Source organism: Siphateles boraxobius, unplaced genomic scaffold (assembly GCF_051911475.1).
Source record: "Siphateles boraxobius isolate OS27281-9 unplaced genomic scaffold, OSU_SipBor_1 25, whole genome shotgun sequence".
NCBI lineage: Eukaryota > Metazoa > Chordata > Actinopteri > Cypriniformes > Leuciscidae > Siphateles > Siphateles boraxobius.
Window position 1 is genome coordinate 34,119,389 of NW_027508866.1, and position 19,032 is coordinate 34,138,420.

The window sequence follows — 19,032 nt, forward strand, 5'->3', positions numbered from 1 at the left end:
TGTGTGTGTGTGTGTGTGTGTGTGTGTGTGTGTGTGTGTGTGTGTGTGTGTGTGTGTGTGTGTGTGTGTGTGTGTGTGTGTGTGTGTGTGTGTGTGTGTGTGTGTGTGTGTGTGTGTGTGTCATGCAGACTGTATTTTGGATGTTTCGGCAGCAGGATGGCGTGAAAGAGCCACTGAGAGCAGAAAACGCACGCACACACACACACGCACACTCGTTCACAGAGACTCGTGCTGAGGAGAGTCAGTCTCATTCCAGCATCAGTCGAGCATCATGGATCTGCGCGGCTCACACATTATTGGAATGATTTTACCGCTATATCTAATATTTTACTTCATCACAGGCTCTATTAGTAAAGGTGAGTATCTCATTATTCATATTATTTAGAGTAATCTTGGGTTAATGACTTTTCTCTCGGATTTGTGTGCGCGAGAGAGGCTCTCATGCGCTGACTAGAATAACGGCAGTAAGTTGAGGAGGAACTTTGCTTTGCGCCAACATGATATTAAACTATTCATTCATCCGATGCTGATTTATGATATTATTTGATATAGTTTATTACATTATGTTTCGATGTTGTGTTATATATAATGTAATAGTTCTAGAAGGTAATTGATTCATTAATGCAACAGATAATGTGACGGTGTTTTACGCATCGAATGAGTTTGATTCAGTTTATATAATCAGGAATGTTTTGTGATTTTATTTCAAATAGTCTAAAAAATTAGCAGTTTTGTCTTTTTTATGTATTGAAATGATGAGCTCGTCGGATGCGCTGCATTGTTTAATGCGCTCATGTCAGATGGTGGATTACTTATCATCACATTTATGACAGCTAACCTATTCATAATTATCATGATATTTCATAATAATGTTAACAAGATTTAATAATAACGCATTAATAGCATATTAAAATATTAAAAATTACATTTAATTATTAAAACGTTATTAATGGTTGCCCAATTTATTATTAATGCAAAGGAGTTTAGAGCTTCAAGGTATCATGACTATAATTAGATTTACCTGATGCGTGAGGCTGGTTGTGACGTCACAAAACTCGATTGCGCCCATAAATTATGGGGAAACAATCTTAAAAACAGCCTAGAATGGTTTCCTGGTCAAGTTGGTCTGGTTTGCCGGTTATAATATATATATTTTTTTGGTGGTCAGGATGTGAGACTTGCTTGCTAACCAGCTAAATCTGCTTTAACCCGCAAACCAGCTTAGATGTAGACATAACATTATGTGTATAATTGTTTAATAGTGGATTTTCTAGATGACTTGATCACAGCTGATTGGAACATCAGCACTTATTTGATGTTTAAAGTGCCCATGCAATCAAAATGTAAGTATTTTGGTTTTTAGTATGAATATGTTAACCTTACGGTTATCTATTAGTTAGTGTGCTCCAAAACAATGACAAAAAATGCACATTTAAGAAGATATAAGCATTCAAAACTTACAGTCTCTCACTTTCACCAATATGGATCAATGATTTTGATGACATCACTCTGCACTTCAGCTTCTCATCAGATTTTCTGTCCAGTCAAATGCTCTCTAATCTGAAGCTCCGCCCCATACATTATAAATAGACGCTGAATCTGCAGTTAAAATCGGTCATTTGTTCACACGCTTACTATTTTCCACATGGTGAATGGCACACAGTGCACTATATAGGGGATAGGGAACGATTCAGACGGTTTCGTGTTAGTGTCACCTGAACCGCCGCAGCTCCAGTCCAGAGACACGACAGCACAGAGTGGATCATATTCTCGATTCGGTGCAGACCACAAACTTATTGGACCCATTTGAAATCTGCACAAAGAATGATATCTTTTAAAGCGATGCAGGAGATTAGGAGGAGAAACGGTTAGACAGACTCGGCATTAGAAACAGCACTGACGAGTAGAAGAGATAACATCAGTGCCATGCACCAACAGAAATTACACACTTTTCAAGCTAAACATCCTCAGCATGACTATGTTCACTGTTTGTTTTAGTAACAGTTTCATGTTAAATCTAAAGGGGGAATCTATTCGACTGTGGCTGTGAACAATTTGTTTTTAGCGTCATATGGGGGTGGATTTATATAAACCACAATAGAACCTTTTCATGTGTCTGGTGTTCTCAGAAGCGGAAAACATCATAGAGGGGTGAACAGAAACTACAACAAATATAATTGTTGTGTTCCCATTTAGTTTAATAGTAAAAGAAAAAAAATCCATGATAGTATTTCTATGACTTTACAAAATAGGAAAACATATAGGGAATTTATTATGTTGGTCAGAAGAGAATGTCAAATTTGCAGTCATGCCCTCAGCCGTTGCATTGTATATTCTGTAATTTAATGCCAATATAATATAATAAAAAGTACATTGTTTTAAATGTACATTACATAAAAAAAATGAAAATCTAAAAACAAACTTTGTTAGATATACAATGTTAATAACGGTGAAGACACATCATCAAGAGTCTAAACCAGTGTAGAAACTCATTCTTATAAATTCACAGTATTGTCACTCTGTGTAGAAAAGCAAAAAAGTCTATTGCACTTACAACTTTAAGAGTGTGTTCATGTTTGGCATGTTTGGTTGGATTAAAACGAACCCTGGTGCGATTGCTCTGTTAGTGCTGTTAATTTGAATAAGTGTGAACTGGTGCGCACCAAATAGCGAACCGAGACTGTTCACGAGTTTTCAGCTAGTCAAAATACCACCATTTGTAGCTACGCACTTACAATAGCGCATTTATCCCAGAACACGGCACTGTTGTGTATGTTCAGCATGTTCCGTCACGAAATATACCTAATAAAAGCCGACCAATCAGGTTGTGAACAAATCCCTATGCTTTTAGATTCGGTATCTTTAGGTTTGGTGTTAAAAATGCTAATGTGAATGCTAAGCGGACCAGGACTGAACGTTTTGTCTTATTTTGGGTCCGGATCAAACGAACCAAGTGAACCCAACAACAAATGTGAACACACCTTCAGACTTAACGCACAGATCTATTTTGACATATCAGATTTTTTTGTCCCGTCCATTGTCAAACATTACAATTTCAGATTCAATCCCTCATTTTAATATGGTTGTCACTCCCAAATGTTGCAGTGTGTACTTAGTGTATAGTACAGAAAGAAACGAACTGTTACGTTTTTAAAATTTAAGTATTGACTTGGTACAGAAGTAAGATCCATCCGAAAGACCTACGTCTTTTCACGGATAACTAGTTAACCTGGCAGTGTTTGGCAAATACAGTGACTGCTAAATCCCCAGATTTATATGATACGTGTTGGGGGAAAACATCTATTTGAGAGTTTTTTTTTTTCTGGTAAAAAAACAGTGCAATTTTTTTTAAAAAGATCCAGGTTTGCTATACTTATTTGGAGGGCTGCACAATTTGGCCATCATTTTGTGATTATCAATATAGCTCTAAAACAATAGTTGTAGTATTATTAAATAATACTATATTATTATCATCATCATCAAACCAAACAACTTTTATTTTGACTGCAGGAAGGTGACAAGCACTTCTCATTTATGTAATTAAATAGCAGGCTCTGCAATTTAGTAAGCGCTCTAAGCCATATCGCAATTTAGATTTTATTTCTATTAGTCCTGCAGTCCTATGAGTTGCTTGAAGTCAACCAATTATGTTTGGTTGCCTGTTTATGTGCAGTTTTGCATCAGGCGGTCAGAGACTGAGGCGACTGACTTCAGCGTTTTCAGTGCAGACGGGGTGTTAGCATTTATTTTGAGGCTTTCAGCTGTATTTGGTCACGGATGTTGAATCTGGAATGGAGGAATACATCAGAATGAGCTTACCAGAGTGGATCACGGGGAATTACACTGATGCAGTCTAATGCCGAGTGATGCCCGCCACCATAAACGTTTGCTCACACTGTGTGTCGCTCCAGAAGAAGACAGTGACATCACGCTTTGGTTGTATATGTGTGTGAGGGTGTTCGTAATGAGATGCATATGTGCTGTAATTGAAACAGATGCTTATGAACTTTGTAAGCCCCTGGCTCTCCACCACACACAGCACTTCAGGATACAATATCTGAAGTGATGGATGCTGGATTCTCCTCTTCTGTCTGCACAGATTGAGGATGCATTAGAAACGAGAGCATGCTGGAGGCCAGACATACCTTACGTTGAAGTGCTGCCATCTCCATTTCGGCTTGTATTGATGAAATAAATGCATGGATGACCAGTAATTTTCTCAAAATACACAAAACAAATCTACTTCTGGCTGGTCCTCCTCAATTTGCATCCTGTCTCTGTGTTGACAATATTGATATTGCTGGTTTCCTAGTTCAATCTTCCACCACTGTTAAAAGCCTGTGTATCATTTTCGATTCTTCCGTCTCTTTCTCTCCTCAGATCTCATCACTTAACATTTATGCCTGTCTTTATGCCTGCTGTCATGTTTATTGGACTTATTATTGTAAAGTGACCTTGAGTTTGTAGAAAGGCGCTATGGAAAATAAACGTATTATTATAGCTGTATCTCGGTACAGTGATGATATCTCCACTCTGAGATACTTCAGAGAATATCATGGTACCCAAAAAACATGGTATTTTCTTGTTACATTTTTGTTGGTGATTAGGCTATAGATGTTTTTAGTGAAAATGTGATAAGGTCACAGGGTGTTGCTGTAATTGCTTTTTAGCGTTTTGCTGTTAAAAAAAATTATTAAAAGAGTAAAAAGATGATACATAGATAAACTTCTCATCTGGCTAAACACCGGTGTAGGGGAGACCGGGGATGGTTGTAACAAATCCAATCTGTCCAATCAGGAACTAGTTACAAATCACCTGATTCACTTCACACATACTTAGTTTAGTTCTTATTCCACATGTGATAAAGTAGAGCCCTGTGGCAGACACAGCACACGTTAAAGTGGAAAAAACAATTTTGAGGTAAGAAAGTACCTCAAAAGTTTTTTACTTTTTTTGTTTTTGTTATGGGAATTTGTGCTTTGTAGTTAAACTCATCAAACTTTTATTATGTTTATTGTGTGTCTGTGTAGATATTTTCCATGCAAGTTGTTAGTGCTAATTTTTTGCCTGTTAGCTGTAGGTGAGCTATTTCATGGCTACATGACTCTGGGTTAGTTGTAACAACAATGAATTAAAATGTATTAAAATTTTACAAAAATGTTATTATGGCCAATACTATAGACTGACAGTAACAACCGTGCTTACACATAGAATGTTCAAGTTCAATTTATTATGGTCAATTACTATGACAGAGTAACAACAGAGTCACACAAAAACACACACACACACACACACACACACACACACACACACACACACACACACACACACACACACACACACACACACACACACACACACACACACACACACACACACACACAATGTTCAAGTGTTCAATTTTATTATGGCCAATACTAACACTGGCAGTAACAAACATGCTTACAAACAAACAATGTTTTTGTTCAAGTTCAATTTATAACAGTTAATTACTACGACTGAGAGTGACAAACACACTTAGACTAAGAGTGACAGACACACATCAGTTATATTGAAAAGTCAGTGTTGAATAAAAACCTTTCAAAATAATTTTTTTGTCAAAACACAACTCTGCCTGTCATTCGTGAACCGCATTCTGTGCATTTGTAAATCACTGCACGCATTTGTGGATTTTGAAAAACTAGCGTCGACGTGCAGACAAATCCACAAATAAGTAGACTCCACCCACCGTTTCCTCAAGCCAATCAGATAATGGCCACATTGAGCTGACCAATCGTAGCACGTTCTAGCTACAACCAATCACATTAGGCTTTACACTCGGGGCTAGAACTGATCTGATTAATTTTGCAGATTTGCACCCCTGAAAGGAGCTGTAATGGACGCTTCATTCAAATTAGCTGTTTGTGTGGTTAAAACACCCCGTTTCCAAAAGATTGTTGGAGTTTAATGGGATAGTTCACCCAAAAATGAAAATTCTGTCAGTATTTACTCTCCCTCATGTTGTTCCGACCCCGTAAGACCTTCGTTCATCTTCGGAACACAAATTAAGATATTTTTGATTAAATCTGAGAGCTGGATCACTCCTACATAGGCTTCTAAGGGACTGAAACTTGCCAGCCCCGAAAAGTTATTAAATACATCATTAAAATAGTCCAAGTGACTACAGTGGCTCAATCTTAAGTTTATCAAGTGACGAGAATACTTTTTGTGCGCAAAAACAAACAAAAATAACGACTTTATTTCAACTATTGATTTCCTTCTCTGTGGGCCTCGAGTCAGTTAACGTAGTGTAATAGCGTAGAGCTACGTCACACGTAGGCTCACTATTGGCCGACGCTGGTCATGTGTGTGACGTATAACAACAGAAGCTTACGCTATATAAGTGAACTGACTCGAGGCCCACAGAGAAGGAAATTAATAGTTGAAATAAATATTTTTGTTGTTTTTTTGCACACAAAAAGTATTCTCGTCGTGGGTGGAGTCCACTTATTTGTGGATTTGTCTGCACGTCGACGCTAGATGTGTTTCAAAATCCACAAATGCGTGAGGGGATTTACAAATGCACAGAAAGCAGTTCAAAAATAAATACCAGGCAGAGTTGTGTTTGTGATATGAAACACATTTGTAAATATATATATATTTTTTTATTTGCAAATCTCATTTTATTTATTTGAGTTTTATAAAAAAAAATAAACTCTTTACATTTATTTGTGGATCTTAATCTAGCGGTGAAAAAAAATACATATTGTAGCTTTAACATGAGGATAACTGAATATTGAACTGTATTTTTATGTTTTTAGGACTTTTATTTATATATTTATACTTTGTGTCTTTATGATACTGTACAATTTTATATTTGACTAGTGATATAGCTTTATTCACTTTTTTGAAGAAACTGATGCTGTTTTTTTTTAGCATGTTGCAATGTGGTTGCTAGGGCGGGTTCGCTCTCAAGTTTCTGAGATCTTCTGGAATTTTTTGTCTTTCTCGTTCAATGTGCGTCTGTGGGATTTCATCTGTTTTATCATTCACCAGGTGAAAATTGTCTATCTGATCACTAAAGCCTCGTTCAGACTGTCAGTCCAAATCCGATTTTTTTGCATATCTGTTTGAAATCCGATCAGATTTAAGCATGTGTAAAAAGCAAAAAAATCTATTTTAGATCAAAAAAAGATCTAAAGAGTGGCTACATTTCACCCGGCTTGATGCCAACAGTGCATGATGCAATATTTGCAGCAAGATAATTGCTGCCAAGACCAGCAACACGACAAATCTGATGAAGCACTTGACAGTGTACGGTATAAACTTAAGAGCAGAAAGTTACTGGTGCTATTTTGCAGTTTCAGAGAACAATTCCGCCCCAGACCAGGAAAACCTAGTCTAAAGTCAGTGTCGCGTTATTCAGATGCTATTTTAAGGGCGCATGCTTGGCCATTATGTAGCGTGTGCACAACGCGCATACACTTTGCTTTACTCATTTACACAGACGCAGCAGTTTCCATTTTTGCAAACCATACATTATTACAAGGAAAAATATTACCACATGAGGGAAATCATTGTGGTGTCCATGAACAGGGGCGTGGTAGCGGGGGGAAAAAGGGTACCCAGGGCCCGAGCCGTGGGGGGCCTTAGAAGACGCAGAGCTGAAGTCAAAAGTCCCCCCCCCCCCCCCCCCCCCCGTTGGAGAAGTCGACGCGCTCAAATCAAAAGTCCGTCTCTCTCTCATCCGCCACCCCCCCCCCCCCCCCGTTGGAGAAGTCGACGCGCTCAAATCAAAAGTCCGTCTCTCTCTCATCCGCCACCCCCCCCCCCCGTTGGAGAAGTCGCCGCCCTCAAATCAAAAGTCTGTCTCCGTCTCTCTCTCATCCACCCCCCCCCTCTCTCTCACCCCCCCCCCCCTCCAAGATGTGACAAAATAGGCATACATGGAACAAGCACGCCTGCTTTTAAAGGGATTGTGAGATGACGCTCTGATTGCTTTATTTCACGTTACGCCCAAACCACACCTATGAGTAATGTAGCAACTTCAGACCAACCCATTCTAGATTTGCGTCGGGCGCAAGAGTCATTTATCCCGCCGGTATGATAGGAACACCGCCCGAGATCCGCTCACAAAGTTACTTGCGTTTTGTGTTTGATACTTGCGTTTCAGATCGTTAAAATAGGGCCCATTAAGTCATCTGTATCATAGAAGCCAATGCGGATATTCTGGAAAACGAAAGAGCGCACAAATTGGATCTGAACAGTTGCGATACACAATGTGGACAGTCAATCATTTTAGATCAGATTCCAATCGAATACGTAAATAATCGGATTTGGTCTGACAGGTTGAACGTAGCCTTATTAAAGTAACAGCAAACCTAAAATGTTGGTGGAAACTTTGAGTGACAAGGTCATATTTTGTGTGATCTATTCTGTATGGAAAGCACTGTGTGCTCCATAAAGCACAAGCCTGAAATATCCTGCTCATGTCCATATGAGACTCAGAATCAGGACAAAATCAAAGCCATGCTGGACCCCATCTGGTTTCTCTGGTGGAAGTGTGCTGAACATGAACCACTGAGCAAAACTAACATGTGCTTTTGGAGTCCACACAGGGCTGTTTACATCCAATGACCCACTTTCACTCTTCATTTTTAAGTCCTTGTGCCCTAAAGAGCCATCAACAGAAGCTTCATTTCTGAAATCACTTCCATTCTTCTTTTAACCTCCAAGGTAAATTTAGCCAGATATTATTATATCTCGATTTTGAGAATAGACTCAGGGGCTCGGTTGTGCTGTTTCATATTGGAGTATACACTTAAGTATAAAGGCTCTTTAATGGTTCTTTGCAGAAAAGCATTGTGGGCTGTTTGGGGCTCTTTAGTTGTTTGATTATTTGGAGTTAAAATTAGTTCTTCAGATCAGTGTTTTGGTTTCTGGGCTCCTTTTTCTTAAAGAACTAAAAGAGAAGCCCATCTGGGTTCTTTAAAGCACCAGAACATATGTGTTTTTTTAAAGAAGCACAATAATAATTTATTTATTTATTATACTTTATACATTTTTATTTATATTATCTTTTACATAAATTATATTTATTTACTTAATAAATAAATAAATATTTTTTGTAAAATTTGCTTATTATATAAAGTATATGTATTTTATTTATATTATCTTTTACTTAAATATATATTTTTTATTTATTGAGTCTTCAAATTCAATACAGTTCTCATTGCATTATTTACATTCCATTCATTGCCAGAGTCACAATATGTTGTGCGGTTTCTTATTTAAAATTGTTCTTATTCTGTAAACAGCAGGTAAACAATGTTGTCATGTATTTAACCCTCTTGTTGTGTTCAGGTCTTTTTTACCCGGAGAGGATTTTCTTTTTCCTGAAAATGTCGGTTAAAGTTATCGCATTTGACTAAAACTCATTGACTTCACTCACATAGAGTATTTCCCAATTTTGGGGGGATAATACACCAACCACCCACACCCCCCACCCACACACACACCTTGTTACTACACTTGTGCTGTTCCCGTCCAAAAACGAATAACTGCGCTACAAAAAATAAATCTCTTATTATGCTATATTAGTTAGTTAGGACAGGTTTTGTATTTATTTTTGGAATTGATTTAACTATAGGCCTCATTGATCTGAGCATTGTTTGTGGATAACTTTATTGTTCAACCAGGAAGTTTGTTTTGAAATACTTTTAACTTGTACAAAATGGCACAAAGTCACACTTGTGGTGCTACAATCAAACAGAAAAAAGAAATACAAAACCTGTCCTAAATGAAAGAAAACATGTTGACAAAAAGATTGAATCCATTATTTGGCCATAATATAGCATAACAAGCAATTTATAGCCTAAGCAATTTTTAAATACAAAGGTGTTACAGGGTTTTCAACACAGTGTAAGGGTTAAACAATGTAAATATTTTTGGGCTGTTTTTGAGATGCTCTTTGGTTCTTTGGAGGTTAAAATGGTCTTGAGGTTTCATAGGTTCTTCAGATCCACGTTATGGTTACTTGGTTCATTTAGCAAATGTTTTCCAAGAGAACGAAAAGAATTAAAAGCTCTTTTTTGAGATTTCTTGTGTTGCATCAGGCTGTAAAACCTGTTTAGATCCTTTATTTAACAGTGTATAAACTCTTGTATGGGGTAATAGAATATCTTTTTTGACACTCTGGCGTAGCGTTGTTTACCTATTTGTAATAGTAATAGGCACAGAAATGTGACTGTTACTAGTACAGATGACAAATGGAGCGGTCAGTGAATTAACAGAATAGCACAGCAGCAGTTTTTCCACATTAAGCCTGAGCTGTTCATTCTGGCAAAGCAATTATACTCAGGACAGAGTCACACCGGTGAGATCCAGGCCTGGTTTGTTGGCTCAGAATCCTCCTGCCAATCACGTCTAAACACCCAGTGTCTGCACTAAGCATATCAGGAGGGTTTTGCTATCTGATCTCAGGTCAGAAAGACTGACATCCCCTGCTATGTTATCTTTATTTCCAGGTTGTTTATCATTGCAGAAAGCTGGTTTGGAGGCATTGAAGTGTTCAATTTAATCATGACTGTGTGGCTGCTTTTGCTTGCCGGTGTGGTGCGCTTTATGATAAAACTAAGTTGCCACCAGAGTGTCGTGGACTCTTAGTCATAATTGTGAAGTATGTTGTCATTTATGGCAATAGAATCAATTAAAGAGCTGGAAGAAAGGAGATGCCAAGTGTGGGATCGAGTTTGGCTGAGTTTCAGCTCCTCTAGATGTTGGGTAGTAGGTTGTGTTGATAAATGGAAGCACGAGGGAAGAAGTTAAATGTTGATATAGTTCAGAATTCTGAAGAGTGCAGCATTGTGACACTTTTAAAACATCGATCTGTTGAAACGACACACTTCTATGTTGTTAAACAGGTTTGATAGCTGTTTTGTTTGCTAGTTGGGTTCCAGTTTTTGTCCATCAATAATAACTATATGTGGAAATATGGTTTGTATCTCCCACAGTGAAGTCTTTGCCCCATTAGGAATTATCGTTTATCAATTGCACTAGTTGTTTGTATGGAACGAAACATAAACCCTCGGCATAAGATCAATTTGCTGTGAATATTCTCTGTATTTCCCCGCAAAGCTCATTGTCCATTATGATTCATGGCAGAACGGTGTCTCAAAGAGCCTGGACGTCGACACGGGGCAAAGCCGAGAACAAATCACCCTCATACGTCTTCTTTACTGTCAGTTATGAAAATGTGTGAATAGAAAGTCAAGCGCTGAATGGGATTCTCATGGAGTCAAAGTTACAAACTAGTGGCAGTTGTGTTTTTTCTTGTTGAACTCTTGGCTGCCTCTCATGCATTTACATTTATTAATACGGACTGCAGCATTTAAGCACAGAATTGGCAGGAAATGACGCCGCAGCTGTCAGGGACTCAAGGCCCAGTATCTCTCAAGGCTTTAGCACCCAAACCAAAGCACATTCATTTCACACACCTGCCACGGCTGATCGGTGATACAACCCTGGGAATTCATCATCCTGAGCGATATTTTGTCTACAGAATACACTGCACTTGATCAAATATTTCTTTAGCTGTCGCTGTGCAGAATGTTTGGGAAGAAATGTCATTTCTTTTCTGTGCACTTTAGTATTGAAACCAAAACACTTAATGTGGATAGTTCACTCATAAATGTAAATTTCTGTTTTTTTCTTCTTACTTGCCCTCCTGTTATTGATGTTTTATAAGAATCTCTCTTACAGCAGAAAAAGATATTAATAGTTTTATTCAGCAAGTACTCATAAGATTTATCAAAAGGGACAATAAAGACATTTATAATATTGCAAAAGATTTCTATCTCAACGAAATGCTGTTCTTTTGAACTTTCTATTCATCAAAGAATCTGGGAAAATTGTATCGCGGTTTCCACAAAAATATGAAGCAGCAAAACTGTTTTCAACATTGATAATAATCTGAAATGTTTCTTGAGCAGCAAATCATCATATTAGAATGATTTCTGAAGGATCATGTGACACTGAAGACTGGAGTAATGATGGAGTATTTTTGATCAAATAAATGCAGCCTTCGTGAGCAATACACTTTTATTATATATATATATATATATCTATATATTTATATATATATATATATATATATATATATATATATATATATATATATATAGGAAAAAGCAACAAATCTCCAATGGTAGGTTTCTTTTCATTTATTTTGCACAGACAGCAGGATGAATTACATATGTTCCAGCTAGCAACATTTAGTCCCCCTGAGGTCGTTGCTACAGTCTCCTTTAGTGTATTAAGCACTAAGAAGTAAACAGAATGCACTCTTGCATTAGTCATATTTTTTGTAGGGCTGATAAAAAAAATTATTTGGTCATAATGTGCTACAAAACTAAAGAGCATTGAGCATTTTATATTGTGTTATAAAAGTACAAAATAAATAGAATTATGAAAAATAAAACTTTTGCACTCCTGCAGTCTTTTTCTGCCTAGCTCCGGTGTGTGACACATCTGGATGATGTCATCTGCCCACCCATTATAACAGCAGGAACAACTTAAAATACATTTATGGTCATACAGATAAGAGTAAGAAATCACTCAACACTGTAATGGGTGTATTTTTGTTTGTCTAAGTTTCCTTTAAAAACTCCTCCTGTGGTGTCTTACAGAAAAAGATAACAGCATGTGGATTGGGAACGAGTAAATAATGTCTGAGTTTACATTTTGGAGTGAACTGTTCCTTTAAATGTTTTCCATGTTTTATATCAGCAGCCTCAAACTCACTAATAGACTGTCACAGATGTGCCCTTGAAGGAGAACGGATAAAACGCAAGGAAATAGATGGTGGGATGCTGCAGGAGTAGCGGCTGCTGTGTCACATTCTACACGCGTATTTCATTTCACTCTTCAGTGCTTCCCCTGTGGCAGGTTATAGGAACGCACAGTGACCTGCTAGCAAACTAGGTCAAAGGCGAAGCGTGCGCCCTTTTCACCCATGAAGAAAGAAGCTAATCAGATATTTCTCACCCTTGAGGCGTCACAGCTCTCGAGTAGTTTCATGTCAGGCGTCTGGATGTGTGAGAGGGAAAGCTGATTAGTTGTTGGTAATGGAATGGAAAGGTTTTAGTGACACAGCTCGACCCTCCCTGGTATCACACAGACAGAACCGTCCCGCAAATAGGCACTTTGTAAATTGTTTAACAGCCTGTGGTTGAAAGGCTCCATGATATCAAGAGTTGTGTGGCTTTCACTCTGTCTCTGTAAATACACACACTTTGGAAATGTTGTGTTCAGAATGGCATACTAGCATACTGTATATTAGTGTATAAGTCCTGCAGTATATAGTGTGTATCTAGTATGCAGATTTCCTGTATACATAAAAAACGTCCTTGGGTTACGACTGTAACCCTTGTTCCCTGAGAAAGGGAACGAGAACTGCGTCGAATGACACTTTGGGGGGAACGCCCTTAGCGTAACGCATCTGAAGTACGAATGAAACTAATCCAATCCTGATTGGTGTTGTGTCATGACGTAACATGTGACTGCATACACGGAAGCTACAAAGGGACGCCGGCACACAACAGAGTTAGCTTCTGCGATGAAGCAAGTCCCTCCCAGGCAAGGGAAGGCATGGCGAAGGGACGCAGTTCTCGTTCCCTTTCTCAGGGAACAAGGGTTACAGTCGGAACCCGTGGACGTTCCCTTTCGAGGGAACTCGAACTGCGTCGAATGACACTTTGGGGGAACGAGTACCCACTATGCCACAACGCGCCCTGCATGTCCTAATGTGAAGCTGCTCACAGGCACACCTTGGACGAGAGCACGAGAGTGCCAGGTGTTGACGGAATGTCCAGGCTATAGAACCTAATAAAGGTAAGAGGGGTGGCCCATCCAGCTGCATCGCAGACTTCCTGGATCGGGGCCCCCGCGAGAAGGGCTCTAGAGGACGCCATGCCTCTGGTCGAATGAGCCCTCACGGCAAAAGGTGAAGGCAAATTGCGTTTGCAAATTCTGCCTGTGTCAGCAGGTCCCTCCTGAGGGGAATCTCCAACGGAAGGCCGTCTAGGAGCGATATAATGTCTGAGAACCATACTCGTGCCGGCCACAACGGGGTCCACTTCCACTGGGCTGAACCTCTGAGATATTGACTCCACCACCTGAGGGTGGAGTCTCCATTCCCCGGGCCTCAGCCCCTGTCTCGAAAGGATGTCTGCTCCTTGATTTTGACTCCCTGGGATGTATGTTCCTCTTAGAGATAACAGTTTCCCCTGGGACCACAGGAGGATCTGATGCGCCAGTCTGCATAGAGGGCGAGACCTCAGACCCCCCTGATGGTTTATATAGGCCACTACCGACATATTGTCTGACCTCACAAGGAAATGATGACCCTTGAGGTCCGGCAGGAAGCTCCTCAGAGCTCAGAACACCGCCAACATCTCCAGGCAGTTTATGTGCCAGGAGGAATGATGGTCCTGCCATAGGCCTGTCATAAAGCGGCCGTCCATGACCGCGCCCGAGCCCGTGAGGGAGGCGTCTGTCGAAATGGTTTTCCGGCGACATGACGCTCCCAATACTGGACCTTGGGACAGAAACCAAGCTTTTTTCCACATAGATAGGGAACGAAGGCATCTGCACGTAACCCTGATCATGCGGAACGGGTTCCCCCCCGGTGAGAACCCCTTGGTTTTCAACCACCACTCGAGGGCCCTCATGTGCAGCAGGCCGAATGGAAAAATGTTGGACGCTGCCGCCATGAGTCCTAACAATCTCTGAAAATGTTTCACAGTGATGGCTTGGCCTAGCTTTACCCTGGACACTGTGGCCAGAATGGACTCGATTCGTGCAGGAGACAATCGTGCCTGCATCTTGACCGATTACCACACCACTCCCAGGAACGTGGTTCTCTGGGCTGGTGTCAACACGCTTTTTTTCGTGTTGAGTCTCAACCCCAGGCTTTGAATGTGGGCGAGGACGACATCTCGATGCCGAACCGCAAGCTCTTGTGACTGGGCCAGAATAAGCCAGTCGTCGATATTATTGAACACACTGATGCCCTGGAGCCTCAGCGGTGCTAGAGCTGCATCCATACATTTGGTAAATGTGCGAGGGGAGAGAGCTAGGCCGAACGGAAGAACCCGATATTGGTACGCTTTGCCCCCGAAAGCGAACCTCAGGAACTTCCTGTGAGATGGAAGGATGGATATGTGGAAGTATGACTCACGTTGACTCACGATGATGGGGATAGTGAGCATCTTGAACCTGAATCTCCTCAGAGAACGATTCAAGTGCCTGAGATCTATTATTGGACGCAACCCCCATCCTTGTTGGGAACTATAAAATAGCGGCTGTAAAACCTGGACTCCCTGTCTGGTGGAGGAATACTCTCTATAGCCTCCTTTACCAGCAGGAAGTTTACTTCTTGTTCCAATACCCGACCCTGCACTGGGTCGACTACAGTCCAGACCACCCCGTTGAACCTTGGTGGGCGGAAACCGAACTGCAGCCTGTACCCCTTTTGAATGGTGCACAGGGCCCAGGGAGAAATATTCGTGAGATTTTTCCATGCATCGAAATATTTTACCAAAGGAACCAAGCTCTCGAAGCCTGGCTTCGGGTATCAATCGGGATTCGTTCTCGGCCCCCTGAAGCGGATCTCCGGCAGGGTTCGACCGAAAACGATTCTCGATAGGCGATTGCTGCCTGGCCGCAAGCCTGTGGGGCAGACAGAGCAGCGTGCGTTCGCTGGAAACCGATGTGTCCCGAAGCGTACTTAACGGTGGGATACAGACATCGACTTCCTGAGGGCTCTTTCTGTTTCGTTCTCGACATCCTGAAGCGGAGGACCGGCAGGGAATAATCGAAAATCGTTTCCGATGGGCGAACACGAGCAATTGCTGGCTGCAAACCCTTGGGGCGTACACTGCAGTGCGCATTCGCTGAAAACCGATGTGTCCCAAAGCGCACTTGACACTGGATACAAACATCGATTTCCTGAGGGCTCCGTGGAGGAGCGATTCTTGCTCCTCCCTCCACGGGGGGATAGCCCTGTTATTTTTGTCTCGTTTTCGATACCCTGAAGCGGAGGACCGGCAGAGAAAAATCGAAAAACTATTTTTGATGTGCAGAAGGAAAACTGCATGGCCGCAGGCCTGTGGGGCAGACAGAGCAGCGTGCGTTCGCTGCTCATCATTTCAATTCCTCAGAATTAAATGCAGCCATAAACACAGTATAAGTGAAACATGGTCTGAATGGTAGGCTGAACTAAAATATCTAACTTCCTTAAAGTCAGATAAAATTTCATCATTTTAATTTCTTAAAATTAAATGCAGCCATAATTACCAGACAATAATGTTTTGTGTTATACTCGTAATCTACACGCTGCCTCGGCAAACGAGAGATTCGAGTCGTTACAATATATTTGGCTTTCATCCCTCAAGAAGAAACTCAACAGGTGCGAGGCTGAAACATCCGACAGCGCACGGATATACGCGTCGAGAGATTTCTCAATGAACAGCTGCGAGCACCCTCAGGAGCTGACTGTGAATGCCCTGCCCCCAAACAGTATTATTTCACAGATAGCGTGTGTCCCTTTCATTGCAGACCCGTACTCTGCGCGCTGCCTCGGCAAACGCCAGATTCGAGTCGTTCACAATATATTTGGTTTTCATCTCTCGACAAGAAAATCAACGGGCACGAGGCTGAAACACCCGAAAACGCACGGCTGTGCGCGTCGAGAAATTTCTCAATGAACACAGCCACCCTCAGGAGCTGACTGTTCATGCCTCACACACACACAGAATCTTTATTGCAAAGTAGACCCGTAATCTACGCGCTGCCTCGGCAAACGCAAGATCCGAGCCAATAGATTCTGTATTGCAATGTACGAACTTTAATCTACGCGCTGCCTCGACAACGCGAGATCAAGTCACAGAATCTTTATTGCAGAGTAGACCCGTAATTAACGCGCTGCCTCGGCAAACCCGAGATCCGAGCCACTATAGATTCTATATTGCAATTTCTTTTTTCTTGCAGACCTTTATTTAGGACAATTCTTATGGGACAAACAACACCAAATAGGACAGACAGTTTGACACAGAGCGCTTGCTGAAGAGCAAAAAGCTAACTCTGTTGTGTGCCTGGCGTGCCTTTGTAGCTTCCGTGTATGCCGTCACATGTTACGTCATGACGCAACACCAATCAGGATTGGAATAGTTTCATTCAAACTTCAGATGCGTTACGCTAAGGGCGTTCCCCCCAAAGTGTCATTCGACGCAGTTCGAGTTCCCTCGAAAGGGAACCTTGATAACCAACTACATTTGCCAAAATGCAAAGCATACAGCCAGTCCACACTGCGTGCAGAGTATCCCACAATGCACTTGACTTGTCCCCCTCATTGACTTGACTGAGATTCATCCAACAACATCTTGATTCATTATTTAATCTTGTCTCGCCAAAAGCCTTTTTTGTGCATTTGTTTGTTGGTTTGTTTCACATAATTAAATAATAATTAACTGTTTGTTTTGTATTGTTTTTAGGTAAATAATTTATTATTTATTTATTTATTTATTTAAATATATTTATAGTATACTGTTTTTACATAAACATAAAAAATATTTCTTTGCAAATAGGCAAAATATTTATATAAAAAATATGTATAAAATATATAAAAATAAAATAAGTAAATATTATTTCATTTTTTATATTTTTTTATTTTTTAAGTAAATATTTTTTATTTAATTTATTTATTTTTATTATTTACATCAGTTGTGAAATAATCATTTTTATTTCCAGGATAATGCCTGCTGATGTCACTCGCTCAGAAGAGTCATATATCACTGGCTTTCATGGCAGCAGCTCATTAGTAGTTAAAACAAGCAATTACAACATGCATGTCAAGCAAATATATGTTTAATGTGATTTATTCTCTGAGGATGTCCGTCTATTAAGAAACGGAGCATTCATCATCTTACAAAGCCCTGCAAGAATCAAACGGCTTGATTTGAGGAGTCGTGGCTCATAGTATGCAGATAAAACTCCATGAGAGGAAACAGACATCCCTGGAGAACCAGAACATGAACGTGAAGAAGTGGGAGATTGGCTTGGGGTTTATATTCCACGTGCACTGCAGCTTTAGAAACAATACATTTTAAAATAAGTGTTCTCTTTAGAACCAGTCTGATGTCACTGGAGAATCTTTGATGTTCCACAAAGAACTTTTCATTCCCTAGGTGTTTGGGGGAAAAACGTCTTGGTTACGTATGTAACCCTCGTTCCCTGAGTAGGGAACGGAGACGTTCCGTCGGATGACGACGAATGGGGTTTTGCTTAGAAAGACTATCAACTTTGAGTATTACAAAACGAGCCAATGGCAAAGAAATGCCATGGGTCGGTGGAATTTGCATAGCGTATCTCCGCCCCACCTCATGGGTATAAAAGGAGGACATGCAGATATGTTTCTTCGCTGAAGAGCCAAGATTGAGCTCAGGCGATCCCCGCGGTACAGCGGAAAGTGGCAGGCAGGCCTTTCGTTGTCACTCCGAGTTCCGTCGGATGACGACGAATGGGGTTACCAGTCTAATCACGCCACCTTCTCGGCTGTCTTCCAGTGCCCTGCGTAAATCTGAGATCCCTGTCGTGAGACTGGCATGGACGAAGGACTCCTATTTAGCACAGGAATACCAAGGTACACTGGGGAGCATATCCCATAGCTTAGAGCAAATATGCAATTATTGCCAACCCAGAGGGGGGGGGGGGGGGCTTAGAGAATACACATAAAACCCGGAGGGATGCATATGGAGAACACTGGGGTGTCCAGCCGCAGGTGGAATATTTCAACCCCAGAGGGGGCAAGGTGGCTTGCCAAGGGAAAGACACATGCTCAGAGAGGCTTACAGTGGAAATACACAAGTGGGGGTCGCTCGGAGGAGGGACCATGCACACGGGAGGCACCTAGCCGACGCGCAGGCAATAGACACTGTCGCCGACGTCAGGAGTGCTGGAGGAGCTCAGGGCTTTCGGAGAAGCTCACCTGAGGAG

At 40.9% G+C, this 19,032-nt stretch overlaps 1 protein-coding gene across 2 annotated transcripts in view; it reads left to right on the forward strand.

Annotated features, from left to right (window-relative positions):
• Positions 1–223: 223 nt before the first annotated feature.
• cntnap3 (contactin associated protein family member 3) overlaps positions 224–19,032 on the forward strand; it is a 184,032-nt gene continuing 165,223 nt past the window's right edge. Inside the window, exon 1 of one of the 2 annotated variants that reach the window (XM_077243733.1) lies at positions 224–356. In XM_077243733.1, coding sequence (XP_077099848.1) covers positions 272–356 — 85 coding nt within the window. In that variant the 5' untranslated portion in view covers positions 224–271. The remainder of the gene's footprint in view (positions 357–19,032) is intronic. The other variant, XM_077243734.1, reaches the window with a different exon arrangement.